This window comes from Macaca mulatta, chromosome 3 (genome assembly GCF_049350105.2).
Source record: "Macaca mulatta isolate MMU2019108-1 chromosome 3, T2T-MMU8v2.0, whole genome shotgun sequence".
Taxonomy (NCBI): domain Eukaryota; kingdom Metazoa; phylum Chordata; class Mammalia; order Primates; family Cercopithecidae; genus Macaca; species Macaca mulatta.
Window position 1 is genome coordinate 94,214,921 of NC_133408.1, and position 13,664 is coordinate 94,228,584.

At 40.5% G+C, this 13,664-nt stretch overlaps 1 protein-coding gene across 2 annotated transcripts in view; it reads right to left on the reverse strand.

Moving 5' to 3' along the window:
• BMPER (BMP binding endothelial regulator) overlaps positions 1 to 13,664 on the reverse strand; it is a 245,928-nt gene that overhangs the window by 68,187 nt on the left and 164,077 nt on the right. The window contains exons 12-13 of one of the 2 annotated variants that reach the window (XM_015133740.3): positions 7,109 to 7,438; positions 145 to 481 (exon numbers count right to left, since the gene is read on the reverse strand). In XM_015133740.3, coding sequence (XP_014989226.2) covers positions 145 to 481; positions 7,109 to 7,438 — 667 coding nt within the window. The remainder of the gene's footprint in view (positions 1 to 144; positions 482 to 7,108; positions 7,439 to 13,664) is intronic. The other variant, XM_015133741.3, reaches the window with a different exon arrangement.

The following is a 13,664-nucleotide window of genomic DNA, read 5'->3' on the forward strand; positions in this document are numbered from 1 at the left end:
GATCAGTTGCTGAACAGCAAAAAGATGTCTACCCTGGGTTTTGAGCTTTGTCCTGCACAACAAGAGATTTCATACACCATGTTCTAAGGTCAAGACTATTATTAGTCTGCAACCCAAACCCATCCCCCAGAACACTGTACTTACCGGTAGAAAGTGGCGTAGTCCACAGTCGAATGGCAGGTCTGAAACTCCCAGGATTTGAGCTTCTGGCATTCTCGATGGGCCCGGAGCTTTACCTTGACTGTCCCTTGACACAGTTCAGGCACTGGCTTTCTCTGAGGTCTGTTGCAGAACTCATTGGACTCCACCCTCCAAGACTCAGCAAAGTCATCCACATCAAACTTGAAGTTTCCATCTCCACCAATTAAGTCATCACGTTTATGTCCATTGTAGTTGCCACAAAGACCACAGAGCTTGCCCTTGAGATGCGGGGCAGCCATGACTTCTACAAAACTGTCTCCATCCCAAGATATTTCCAAACCTAGAGGAGGAGGAGAGGAAAAGGAAATCAACCACTCATTAAGGCACTAATAATTCCCAAATGTATACACCCTTACACCGAACATATGATTGACTGTCTTCCAACAAGGAGCACCAAGGGTTGGTCCAAATTCTTGGTTACCTCTTAATCTTACTATAGTGAGTAATGTGTGAAATTATAGGAGTCATTTGCTGGTTGGAGCTTAGAATTTCTAAACAGTATAAAGTTTGTCCTGATAACATCTTATGTACCCCTGGTTTGACCTATAGATGACTATCCCTTGATCATCCTACTCTAGGGTTTATATTTTTCCCTTTACCTAAAGTAATCATGTTGATCCAAATCATGCCTTCATTTATCTAACGACTACTACAATGTGCAAATGGAAAAAAAAAAAAGATGATTATTTTTAATGCAATTATTTGCAGCCAGAAATTCCACCATGTAATTATTCCCCCAATGCCAAAGGAAAATTTCCAAATCGCCTCCCATAATGAGAATATTAAAGCAATCAATATATAGTTCCTGAATATATCCTCTTCAAAGGCAACACTGGTATAATGAGAACATTTGCTCCCTCATTATTTTACAACCATTCCTGAAGCATGGACCCTGTTTGATTAACATTTCTTGGGGTTTGGGGTTGAGTCGTTGTAAAACCCTTCCAACTGCTATCCCTCAGGCTTCCATTCTGGGTTTGCTCAAAAGCTTCAACGTTTCAGGTGGTGGTGGAGGCTATTAGGCCATGGGCAAGAGTTCTTCTTGTGCATACATCAGCAGGCCGGCACTGCAGGTTCATCACGGAAACTCTCTTTACTCCAGAATGTAGAGAACTGAGACCCTTCTTGGTCTGCTAAGCTGACTATCTAAAATGTTGAAGAAATTGTCTGAAAGTATGCATATACCTCCAGACATGCTGGCCCAACACTTCCAGGAGCCACACTGGCCAACGACCCTTCTGAATGGTGGAATTTTTATGTCACAGGTAGAACAGCCATGTTATGCTGTCACAGAACATAGATACATCTGACTAGAAGGTCAAGAAGAAATGTTGTCATATCCACTCTGACACTGTGTGTGAAGACACCACCCGTAAGAGAAAGGAGAGGCTTTCGTGAACAGTCTTCTGAGGCTCAACCCAAAACAAATGACAAACTTTTCTAGCCAGAGTTTTTATGTCTCAAATGTGTGTTTTCTTACTGTTCTGGCAACATCCTGGCAGTGCCTGAGTCTCCCTAGTGAATGGGTGAACTCTGTACCAGTGAATGCAAGTGGCCACCTGTGGCATGGACACAAGGAAACATCTAGAGTGGATCAAGGTGTATTTCGGCCCTGGGACTTCTCTTATTCACTCTCTGTCTCCAAAGAATGGCACCCACAGAGGAAGCCTCTTTTTAACAGAATGGTCTCTGTCCACTTACCCCAATGTGTCCACGTGTTTTGTTTGTTTGTTTGTTTGTTTTTTAGACAGTCTCGCCCTGTCGCCTAGGCTGGACAGTCTTACCCTGTCGCCTAGGCTGGAGTGCAGTGGTGCAATCTCAGCTAACTGCAACCTCCGCTTCCAGGATTCAAGTAATTCTCCTGCCTCAGCCTCCTGAATAGCTGGGACTACAGGTGCACGCCGCCACACCCAGCTAATTTTTTGTATTTTAGAGATGGGTTTTCACCATGTTGCCCAGGCTGGTCTTGAACTCCTGAGCTCAGGCAATCCACCCCCTCGGCTTCCCAAAGTGCTGGGATTACAGGTATGAGCCACCGTGTGTGGCCTTTTTTTTTTTTTTTTTTTTTTTTTAATGTCTTTCCTCTTGTGATCCTGACAAAAACATTTTTCATTGTGTCTGTTTTGAGCTGCTGGAAAGAGCAAAATGGCTTTCCTCCTGAAAGGCTTTGCTTTTGTTCCTGAAAGATCAAGATTAAGTTGATGAGCAAATGTTCAGAAGTTGGAAGATGAGGTGGTGATGGGAAAGGAGAAATAGTGGGAGGGAGCGTGGGAGGGAAGAAGAGAGAGAGAGAGGATCTGGTCTAGTTATGAAATTGGCATAAGGCAGCAACATCAGACTAATATGTGGAAGATCAGGAAGAAATACCCAGAGGTAAGACTCTTAAGCCAATACACCCGAAGTTTGGATATAGTCCAAGAGGAGAGAAGGCTGACAGATCGCATTCCTATGATTAGGTCACACAACTGCCACAAGAGTTACTTCAAAGAAAGATACTGGTAGAATAACCCTCAGTCTAAAACTGGGTTTCTCAAGAAATAAATGGAAAGACCCATGAGGAAATCCCTGTATGGTCAATGGAAGAAATAGAAACATTCTTAGGCCAAAGAAAATTTTAGAGATTTCTTGGTTGAAAGAAGAGTCTGAGTTCAGAAAAGAAATTAAATAGACTTAGATAAAAAAGAAAGAGAGCCACAGGAAAGTCTCTTTGGGGAATAATTTGATAAGGAGAAGCCAGTGATGGGACCAGGTAGGAGAGAAGGGACATGCTGCTAGAAATCCACAGGCTGGGCTGACCTCCCATGTGGATCTCTGTAAGAACACCATGTCAACTCTGGCAACCACGACTATCATAGAAAATGAATTCTATTTCTTCATACCCTATCATCTAACACATTATATAGCACATAGTATGTACTCAGTAAATAAAGGAATTACCCTGGTAACGTAGATATACTGAATCTGTGAAGCCAAAGAGATTGTGAGTTTCATGCTTGTCAAGACACTGAAATAACCATTTTGAAAGAAGACAAGCAAACTATAAGATGATTTGTAATACACTCTGTCAGGTATTAAGAAACTTGACCTCATAAGCCTGTAGCCAGGCAGCTGGCCAGCAAGAGAAATGAGAGGAGAAAATCAATTCCATACAAAGTCTAACTTTCGCAGCACAATTCTGAAGATTTTCCATGTTGCAAAATTTTCCAAACTACAAATCTCTTTCCTAGACAGCAGGCAAATACTGTTCTTCTAAGCACCACAAATGGTCGAGAATGTACACACCAGGGATTTCCAACGTCTTTACTACTGACAATGATATACTAAGTTTGAGACTTTGGGCAACTGAGTTCATGGGAATTCAACTCACGGTGAATGACTGTGTTCTTTCTTTGCAGTGGACTGGTGGTCCACACACTTTGAAAGATGTAGATCTGCCGTGTTTCCAGTAAACCCTTCTCAAAACTCATGACATGTCATTCATAAAACACAATCCCCAAAGTAAGAGAATAATTTGTAATTCACTCTCCTGTCTTCCTCTTTCTCCATGTCATTGTTACATTAAGAAGATTTTTCACAGACCAATGCTAGGCTTCTCATTGTAAAGGGATGATTTATTCTACTACAGATGCCTTTGTCTGGCTATGTCATGTACATGTGTGTTTGCATGGATATTTTTACCCTCTACGTGAGCAAAATCCATACAAAGTAGATTACAGTAGTGAAAGACAAAAAACAAACAAACAAACAAACAAAAAACCTAATAAGTTGTAATTGAGGGACTTGCTCTTCCAAATAATATTTTAAATAGGCATCTTATGAGATGAAAACAACGTGGAAGGGTTTGAGAGGCTGGGGATAGTCCTTCCTGCAGCTGGGATGAGTTTCTCCATTCTCTGCATGGGAAATTGGGTAGAAATAACTGGCAGAGTCAGAAGGCTAAAGCTGAAGCATATGTCTCATCTGGGGATGCGAGCAGCAGCCACATTCCTTCCACTGCAGGAAGAGCCTTCCAATTTTCCCTTCTTACCAGTGAATGCTTTACCAACTTGTTCTTTCTCCTTCAAACATGTGACCTGGCTCCAGACCACTAGTTGGGTTTTTTGCAGTTTTTGTTTAATATTGTGGATATCGTCGTTTTGTGTTGTTTGTTTTCTGCTTGTCATTGTTGCTTTTGCTGTTGTCCACTGAAAGGAGAGAGAAGGTGCAAAAAGGAGAGAGGAGGTGCAAAATTTGTAGCTATACCATAGTGAGGTTTACAAATTGATAGTTTTTCTATTCAAATTTTACACCAAAGAAAGGGGAAGGTAGGATGTATTCTCTGGGTTCACCAAGTGTAAAGCTCTACCAAAAATAAAGTAAAAAGCCATGTTCTCCATGTGTTAATGCTTTCAGGTAGATGTGATGTAATTCTTTCAGGTAAAGTTGATGAAGTGAACAGATGGTAGAAAGGAAATATTTTTAAATTATTTGCTAAGTGTCAAGAGTCGAGGTGGGAGTGTGTGGTGGAAGTGGGTAATGCTCTTTCAAGCTACTAAGCCCTAGTTCTACCCCGCTTTTTATATTAGCTAAGCAACTACAGCCTAATTCCACCCAAACTGCACAGCCACCTGTGCTACCCTGCCAAATGATCCCCTCGTAAGCACAGAGTACATAAACTGCAGGGTCAAAGAGTCATTCTTCCCATCTCCCATTTTCCAGCTGCAGGCTTGATTTTTTGAAGAAACTTGCTATTTTGAAGAAAGTGCCCTTTGATCACATGAGCTTATACATTTTTTTTTAAATCTCTGAAAGAACACTCAAAGCACAATCTGTGATATTTTAAATAGATAATCAATAGGTGATAAAAAGAAAATATCCCTAAAGGGTAGTTCAAACTGAGATGGAAAGACCAGGGTGGAAAACACTATTGTCTGGAAACAGAATTGTTTCATTCAAAGAATAAGAGAAAAGCAAGTTCAATGCCCACAGGAATAGAATTCTTCTCTAGGAAGCAGAGGGCTTGTGTGATTCGTGTGCTACAGGAAATTGTTCAGCTGGGTATTGAGTGCCATGAAAATTACTTGCATCTTGGAAAGAGAGATGGAAAAAAATGAAATTGTAAAACTGAGTTCAAGGCACAGAACAGTTAAATTCACTAATCTAATTATGGCATTTATGATCTATTATTATTCTCTTAGCCTCATCCTTTTGCTCATTTTTATAACATGGAATCTTTGTAAAGAGTACATTTATTCCATAAGGTTCTGTCAGCTGCGAATGGAACACTATCGAACCTCTTAGGCTGTTAGTAATCTTCAAGTACTCAAGATTTCTTTGAGAACTAGGCTGTGGTTGACTAATAATTTCCATATCAGTAGAATCTATTGTGTTCAGCTAGCTTGCAAATTGTCAAGGTGCTTTTAATTAGTGCTGTGTAATAACGGGTCATCTTATGTACACTTTACAGAGAGCCAAAAAACTTTGCCTCCTTGAAAGGAATGACCTGGGGCCTACATTTACAGAGTGCCATGTCTTTTGGATATAAGAGCAGGTGTGTGAATTTTCTGAGCAGGACTAATTCCTCTAAACTTGAATGAATAGATCTCTCACAACTGTGAAATAAAGAATAGGAATCTTTTCTTCCTTTATAAAATGTTCCAGTATATTAATACTTAACATTCTGTCACTGAAAACATGTTATACTCGAACTAAAAGCTCCCTGGGCTGCTTCTTGGTTTCCTGCCTTTGTCTAGCTAAGCTGGCATTCCATAAGCTCAAATCAACTTATCAAAATACATTTTGGCTTGAATTGAAGTAATTACCAGGGTTCTGAAGGTATGGTAGAAACAGTCTCCATAGCCTCTGAAAAGTGCCTGCTTTGTCAAATGTTTCATTATCTAAAGAAACAGGAACCCAACTGATAACTTTCACACTTGTTACATTCTTATCAATGCAAACAGCAAGAAATACACTCATTTCCTTAAAAGTATCATGCTTTTTTAAAAAAATAGAGTATGCCAAAGGAAAGGCAGTGCAATGTCCAACTGACAAAAGATACATATTAACCAAAGGTACCAGGGAAGAACCATACGTGATATACAAAATGTGAAAATGAGCTGAATTTATGCTCTGGGGCTGATATTCAAGAACTGAGTTCTGCTTCTAAGATGCCTTTCTTAGGTAGCAAATAACAGACAAGAGTTTGAGCCTGGTGGACCACTGGCAGTCAAAATTAGTTTGGCCCAAGGGGGAATATATCTGCTCTTGGAGTGGAAAGGGAGAGACCAGTGAGCCTACAGCACCATGGGCTGCTGAGAAAGAAGGGGCCTCGGTGGCACAGAATAGCCACGTGGGTTATGGCTACTCCTGCATATCAGAGTTTGCCAAGGACAAGCCCTTCTGCTGTGGACATTTATGTTTCTTTTGAACATCACTGATATTAAGCTGTTTACTTTTGAGGACTCCGCTGCAAAGTCTTGGGCAGATGGTAACACAGAAACACTATTTCTCCCAGATGTGAAACTGCACATAGCTGGCTGAGCTGGGAGACACTGACAATTCCAAGCTGGGCATCGATGGCCTAAAAGAGCAACAAAACTCGAGAGAGGGGTTATGTGGAGAGTACAACTGCTGTTTTTAGACAGAGGATGGAAAGGTTCTGGATGTGGGAAGATTGCAAGACTGGTGGGACTGGCATCCAATTGCAAGACTCCATATGGTGCAAATGTCTCCAGCTGTTTGTGGCATCTTCAGGATGTGCCTTCCCTGTGAGTGGGGATGAGGCAAGTCCCGCAGTTGGAACCTGGCTCTGCCTTGGGTTTTTCCTCGGAGGAGGAACCACATCTCCTGAGTACTCTAACGGAGCAATGCTGCTGAACGGGTAAGTGAGGCGGAGGCTAGACCAAGAGGGAGGCCACAGATGCCCCACCTGCTTTGGTGGTCACTTTCAAGAGGTAGCCATCCAGGTCGATGTGGAAGTGCGGCGCGCGGCAGGGGAGCGCGATGCGCGAGCCGTTCCAGCGCACGGTAAGGTGCTGCTGCAGGCTGACCCTGCTCTCGCCCAGCACCAGCTCCACCGACTTGGTCCACGAGAAGGAGCGCGTCCGGCGGGCGTCGTTCTTCACCAGCACCTGGAAGGGCGAGGCAGGGGAGGAGCAGTCTTTTGTCAAAACGTACTGACACGTCCCCTGAAAGTTAAATGTCCGACCGTCAAAAGTGTTGTAGTGGGGATCTCCAAACACCGTGCAAACGCCGGGCTCTGCGGAGGAGTGAGAGACAAAAGCCGGGTCACAAACCAAGCCAAGGATTTACAGAGAAATCAGGGGCACCTGCTGGGTAAGAGGGAGACTTAGCAGAGATACACTAAGGGAAATCAATTTTTTTATTTAAAAAAAAAAAAAGTCGTCGTTTTTAAAGGTTTGTGCCAAACCTCACAGAATACTCAGAATACTTCTGGTTCTTTAATATTGAAAGCTATTTTAAAACCTCTGAATTTTCGAAGCATGCCTATTTTGTAGCCTAGATATGCTTCCATGGTCTTAACGTTAGGAATGAAGAAACTGAACTAAGATAACTAAGAACTGGTCTTACTTCACAACCCACATATACAAGAGCAAAGTAAATATATAAATAAACAAATAGCAGCAACATCAGTGACAATACACCAAGACATTAGCATGATTTCCATTTAACTAATTCAAAAAAATTAGAAACACGATGTGCTAAATGTTTCTCATGCTCTTAAGGAAAACTGATATTCAACACCCATGTATTTCCGTAGGACAAATCAACAGAACTGCCAGATACAAGTTTAATAGTGTCAGGAAACAAATTACTAATAATATTTACTGATAGTCTTTATATGTTTTCCAAAAATTCCTATGTTTTGATCTAAGGACCATGATCTAAAACTGGATGAAAAATAAGTTACAAAACATAATTTAGTACAGTTAAGAAATCCCAATGGAGTCATCATTCTGAAATACCATTAATTCAAATACTTATGAGATCAAAGGGAAGTTTTACACTTTGGGGCAGTCCAAAGATTTTTATAGAAAATTAAATATTTTTTTAAAACAAATCTTGGCGTTGGTTTGTTCTGCATGTAAATATATTTTATCTGTTTTCAAAAAGGCATGAAGCAACCAGGAAATGAGGAATCCATTTAGAGATATTAGCCCAAATAATAAAAAAAAAAACTATAATAAAAAGCACAATTTCCAGTCAACACTAGAATAACAGCCAGATCAAGAATAATAACCAGAATAAAAATACCAGGTCAAGAATATGAGAACGTCATATAAGTAATTTCTCAGAATATCTAAGGGAAGAATTGAGTCAAGACAGAGGAAGGATGTGCCAGCTGATCTGATAGGACCAAAGGGATCCAATGGAAACATTTGCTTTTAATTTCTAAAGTGTTTGGAGAGTAATGTTGCTTTATGTTATGATATATTATGTCATTTTATATGTCAATTTCATATGACTCCATACAAAGCACATACATTTGGAACTTAATAAATTAATTTTTTGTTTTAAATTGGTTTTTCTTGTCAATATTTAATAGAGACTATAAAAGGAAAAGTTTGGGCATTTATGAGAATTTCAATGAACAAATATTTTAAAGAATATATAAAAGGCACTCCTCGGGGTGCAGGGTGGAAAAAGTAGGTGGAAGAGACACATTTTGAAAGCTCAGCAGTAATACTAGAATTTACCCTCCCTTTCTGCTCCTTTCTTATTTGCTTTCTTGGTCGCTTTTCCTTCTGACTCCTATTTTACATGGTGTGTTGCTTCACATTTTACCCTCTCCCCACCTTCCTAATTCTGTACCTTCTCAACTAGTTCCCAGCTATTTAACCTCTTCAGAGTGCATTTATCAGTCCTTTCTCCATGTGATTACTTCCAAAGTCATCCTATCCCACATTTCCCCCCGACATTCTCTCTCCCTGCCCATGAAATGGAATGTCTCCCTGGCCATGAAGATGTCGCTTTTTGGTTGAGGGAGAACAAGGCAGTTCTTTGGGACCCTAAGTGGCATCAGGAGAATGACAGTTCAGAAATAATACCAACATATGCCACAAAAGGACTGTATAGTAACCTGATGCCCAGATGCACCCAGTCGAAGAGAAGGACTTTTCCGGGTCCTTAACTCCACCTTCTCAGCACGAGTGCCCAGACAAACCAACGTTTTTGAGCTTCTGAGCATGCTACAGATGGACCTCAGCTTGGAAAGGCCAAGGTACCTCCTAAGGTTTTGAAATTACACTCCTGAGGAAGTCCTCTCTCAGTGGGGAGCAGGCACAGGGAATGCCCACACCTGCTGCCCACACTCTCCTGTGGCAATCTTCTCCTTGTACCAGGGACAACAATTACATTAAAATTATCATTAATCAAAGCACTAATAGCTAACAGTTGCAGAAAGCTCATCACAGACCCTAAAACTCTTCTACATGTCTGCTGATCATGGAGGCATCATCAGAAAATTGGTATTTAGATTGTCTCCCAACATTAAACAAACAGCTAAGCACTTTGCAGTACAATCCATAAAATGAGCTATGATCTAGTCACTGAAAAAGTTTGTGAATAACCGTCATGACTGAGGAAATGCTTATGACATGTTAAGTGAAAAATCAAAAATAAAATTCTATGTACTGGATAATCTTAACTATGTTAAAATAAATATGCACAACCCCCGCCAAAACATACACACCCCAAAATTGAAAACAGTGGTTACTCCTTGGTGGAAGAACCATAAGTGACACGATTTTCTTTCTTATGCTTTTCTGTTTTTGATTTGTTGTTATTTTTTGTTTTGTTTTTAAGAGTCAAACTGTGGGTACTTGTAGATAAGGCCAATTACATGACAAAGCAAGTCTTCATAGAAGCAACAGAAGATCTACTGCCTCAAGTGACCCTGGGGAAGCCTGAGCTTGCTCATAGCTGGGCGGGAAGCAATGAAGAATGTCCAGGGAGACTCTGGGCAAGGGAAATCATGTGTGAACAGGGCTGTCAGGAAAGATATTTTTCAAGAGGCCCTAACTTATGGAAGGGAAGGGTTTGGAAATCGGGATGATTTTTCTGTGTGACAGCAATATCGAAGAGGCCAACAAAATATCATGACTGTGAAGATGCCTGAAAATTATGTGTTGCATTTGGGGACATTTGTATCATGAGCTAAAATAATTTTAAAACCTTGGCCCTTTTTCCTGGCACCTCCGGGCCCCTATGCCAGATCCCGCAGGCGCAGTGAACACGTGCACTAGAGAGTGTCTGCAAGTGAGAATTCTCAGTGTTACAAGAATCTGCCTGGCTGCAAAAGGAAAAGGCTCGAGAACACTTAGGGGACAGAAATAAACACAGCATCCTCATATAATTTTTTTCCAGTGGACCCAGTGAAATTAGCTTCAGTCCAACACATCCAGATGTCCAGTCACACTCTTTTGGAAAGCTTGGCGTGATAGGCAGAGGGAGGGAGGGAGGCTACAGAAACAGACCATCCTGAAACTAACCTTGTTTGAATATGCATAAGTCAGAGGATGGAGAGAAAGATGCCAGTTTATCACTGGTGGCACACTTTTTCATAGTCCTATAGGTCAAATCATTAGATCTCATTTTTGTTTTGAGTTGTTTTCAACATATGGATACAAATGCACAGGTAAAGGGGGGAAAAAAGATCAGAAGTGTACGAAATCAGATAATAAGAGTGTGTGTTTTTTCTCTAAGGTAATAGAATTATGTGTGACATTTCTTTTCCTCTTTCTTGTTTATGTGTATTTGCATTATTATTTACACTTACATTTCATTGTTTGCAATGACTATGTATACTTTTGGAAAAAGAATATTTGCTTTAAAAGTTTTAAAAATGCTGGATTAAAGGCATACCACTTTGATGTTCCACACCTTAATAAGATCACTATGAGAAATAAGAGAGTCACACTGCCTCTGAAATGATAGTGCCAACACTTTTCTCCTAACCATATCAGGTACATTTATTTATGTCATGGATATATTTATTCTAATGAAATGCCTTTCTTCTGAGAGCAGTGATTATTTTCAAAACATCTGTCAAAGAAAATTAAGGGAAAATTATACAATCACACATTATTAAAAAAAAAAAGAGAGAGAAACTGAGTAAACTCTAACCCCACTCCCCTCCAAACACAACAAAACAAAAACATAAAAGCATAAGGAAGGGGAAAAAAGTATCATTCATGCTTCTGCCACTAAGAAAGAGCCACTGTTTATAATTTTGGGCATGTATTTATTTGAACATAGTTAAGATAAGTCTGTACACGAAATTTGATTTTCTATTTTTTACTTAACATGTCATAAGATTTCTCCAGTCTTTAAAATGTTTTTTCACTTTGAAAGCGCAGGATGGAACTTCTATCCTCAATCCATTACTTCAGCAAAGAGGAAGGTCTCTCCAGCTCATCATACTTTGCTACTACATGGATCACTGCATTTCCAAAAATAATGCTCTAACCATGAGGAAGCCTAACAAATAAAAAAGCATGGCTTTAAACCTTTTCAGCCCAAACTGCAGGGAAACAGGCCCCATGGGACTCTGAGGTGACTGTGTCATGCAGGGGCTCCAGGAATCCCAGACAGGTAAGCGTCGTGATGATGCCAAGCTTGGGTGAAAAATCAGGAAAGGCTGTTTGTCTAGGCCCTGCCTGAACAATGACAGAGGCCTCTGATAGGAAGAGGCTGTGGTGCGACCCAGAAGGACCCGAACTTCTCCATTCAGGAGCCCCCCGCCTTGCACAGAATGTCACTGATGGCTGTTGGCCCAAAAGGGACCTAAGGGTCAGCACATGATCCACCACGTGGCACCTGGGTGCCTTCCTTGACCTCTTAAATGGGAAATAATCTAACATGTATAGGTGTGAGGGTGGAAAAGAGAGAAGCAGGTCACTTTCCACCGATCTACAATCCACCAGAAATTGTAACTGATCTGTACACAAAAAATTGATTTCAAGAAATATTGTGTAGGTATATCGTTGAATGTTATGAATTTGCTTTCACATATTTTCCATAATTCCACGAGCTCATCAACTTGAAACAAAAGAGCAAACAAAGGAAGCAGTCCCTAACTACAAGATCTCATCTAAAACACATCCAAACCCATAGCCAGGGCTAAAGTCCAGGCCTCGGTCATGGAGCCCAGTGCTGGCCCCCTTCACCTGGGCCCTGCAGTGGCCTGTGCCTGCCCAGCACTCCCTCACAGTTCACAGCACACGCACCCTTCAGCTCCCGGCCTGATGCCAGCTTCCCAAAGCAACACCCCTGGTGCCTCAGCCAAAGTCATCTGTTTCCTCTAAATTCCAAAAGCAAAACTGACCATATAGCCCAGATGTTCTGGGACAGTCTTAATTTCAAATACTCTATCTTGTAGTCACACTAAGTTTTTCCTTTTAGGGATCAAAACTAGGGTGTACCAAAGTCATAGCCTGCTTATGATAAATCATTTTCTTCCTTAGCTTATAGTTTTAGCATATTCTTAACTTCTAAGCCAGACCTTAAACTCCCTGTAAGTTTTATGTGTACCCCTCAGCGCCTGGCACACTGCCATGTATACAGAAGGTCTACAGGTAGACACGTGCCTCGTAATGACGTTTCCATCAACAACAAACCACATGAGTGACAGTGGTCCCGTAAGATTATAATACTGTATTTTACTGTAACTTTTCTATGTTTAGATGTATTTAGATACAAAAATACTTGCCATTGTGTTATCATTGCCTACAGTATTTGTACTGTACACGTTTGTAGCCTAGTAGCAATAGGGTGTGCCATTTACCCTAGGGTTTGTGTAAGTGCACTCTCTGATGTTCGAATAATGGCAAAATTGCCTAATGATGCACTTCTCAGAACATATTCCTACCATTAAGCAACATATAATGGTACATATGTAATACATGGATTCATTTTTTCATTACTTGAAAAAATTACTGCTGTAACACATATCATGTATCAATAAATATCTGTTGAATGAATGAGTTAGTTAATTAATTTGAGAACATATTTTGGTGAAACAAAAATTGCCCACACTGAACTTACTAAAATAGTTCAGTGTAATGACACATACAGCAGGTAACCAAAAGAACTGTGCCTAATCGATTAACTGAATAATTAATTAATGCTTTCAGAATAAAGAGACTATTAGGAAAAAAATTCTGAAAAGTCAGGAACATTATGGGGAAACTAAGTCTGGTGCCAAGAAAGCTAGCTGAGAAATTCAAATTCATGGCAGTCCAATTTTCTCCATTTGAATAGAGATAACCTACCCTACCAAAAAGTATTGTCAAAATCAGAAAGCTACATCAGAATCAGAACAACATGGGAAAAGAACTTACCTCTAATGCCTAATATGACCAAGAGAGGTAGGCAGAATAATGGGCCCCCAAACATATCCACCTCCTAATGCCCAGACCTGTGACTATGTTATTTACATGGCAAGAGGGAATTAAGTTTGCAAA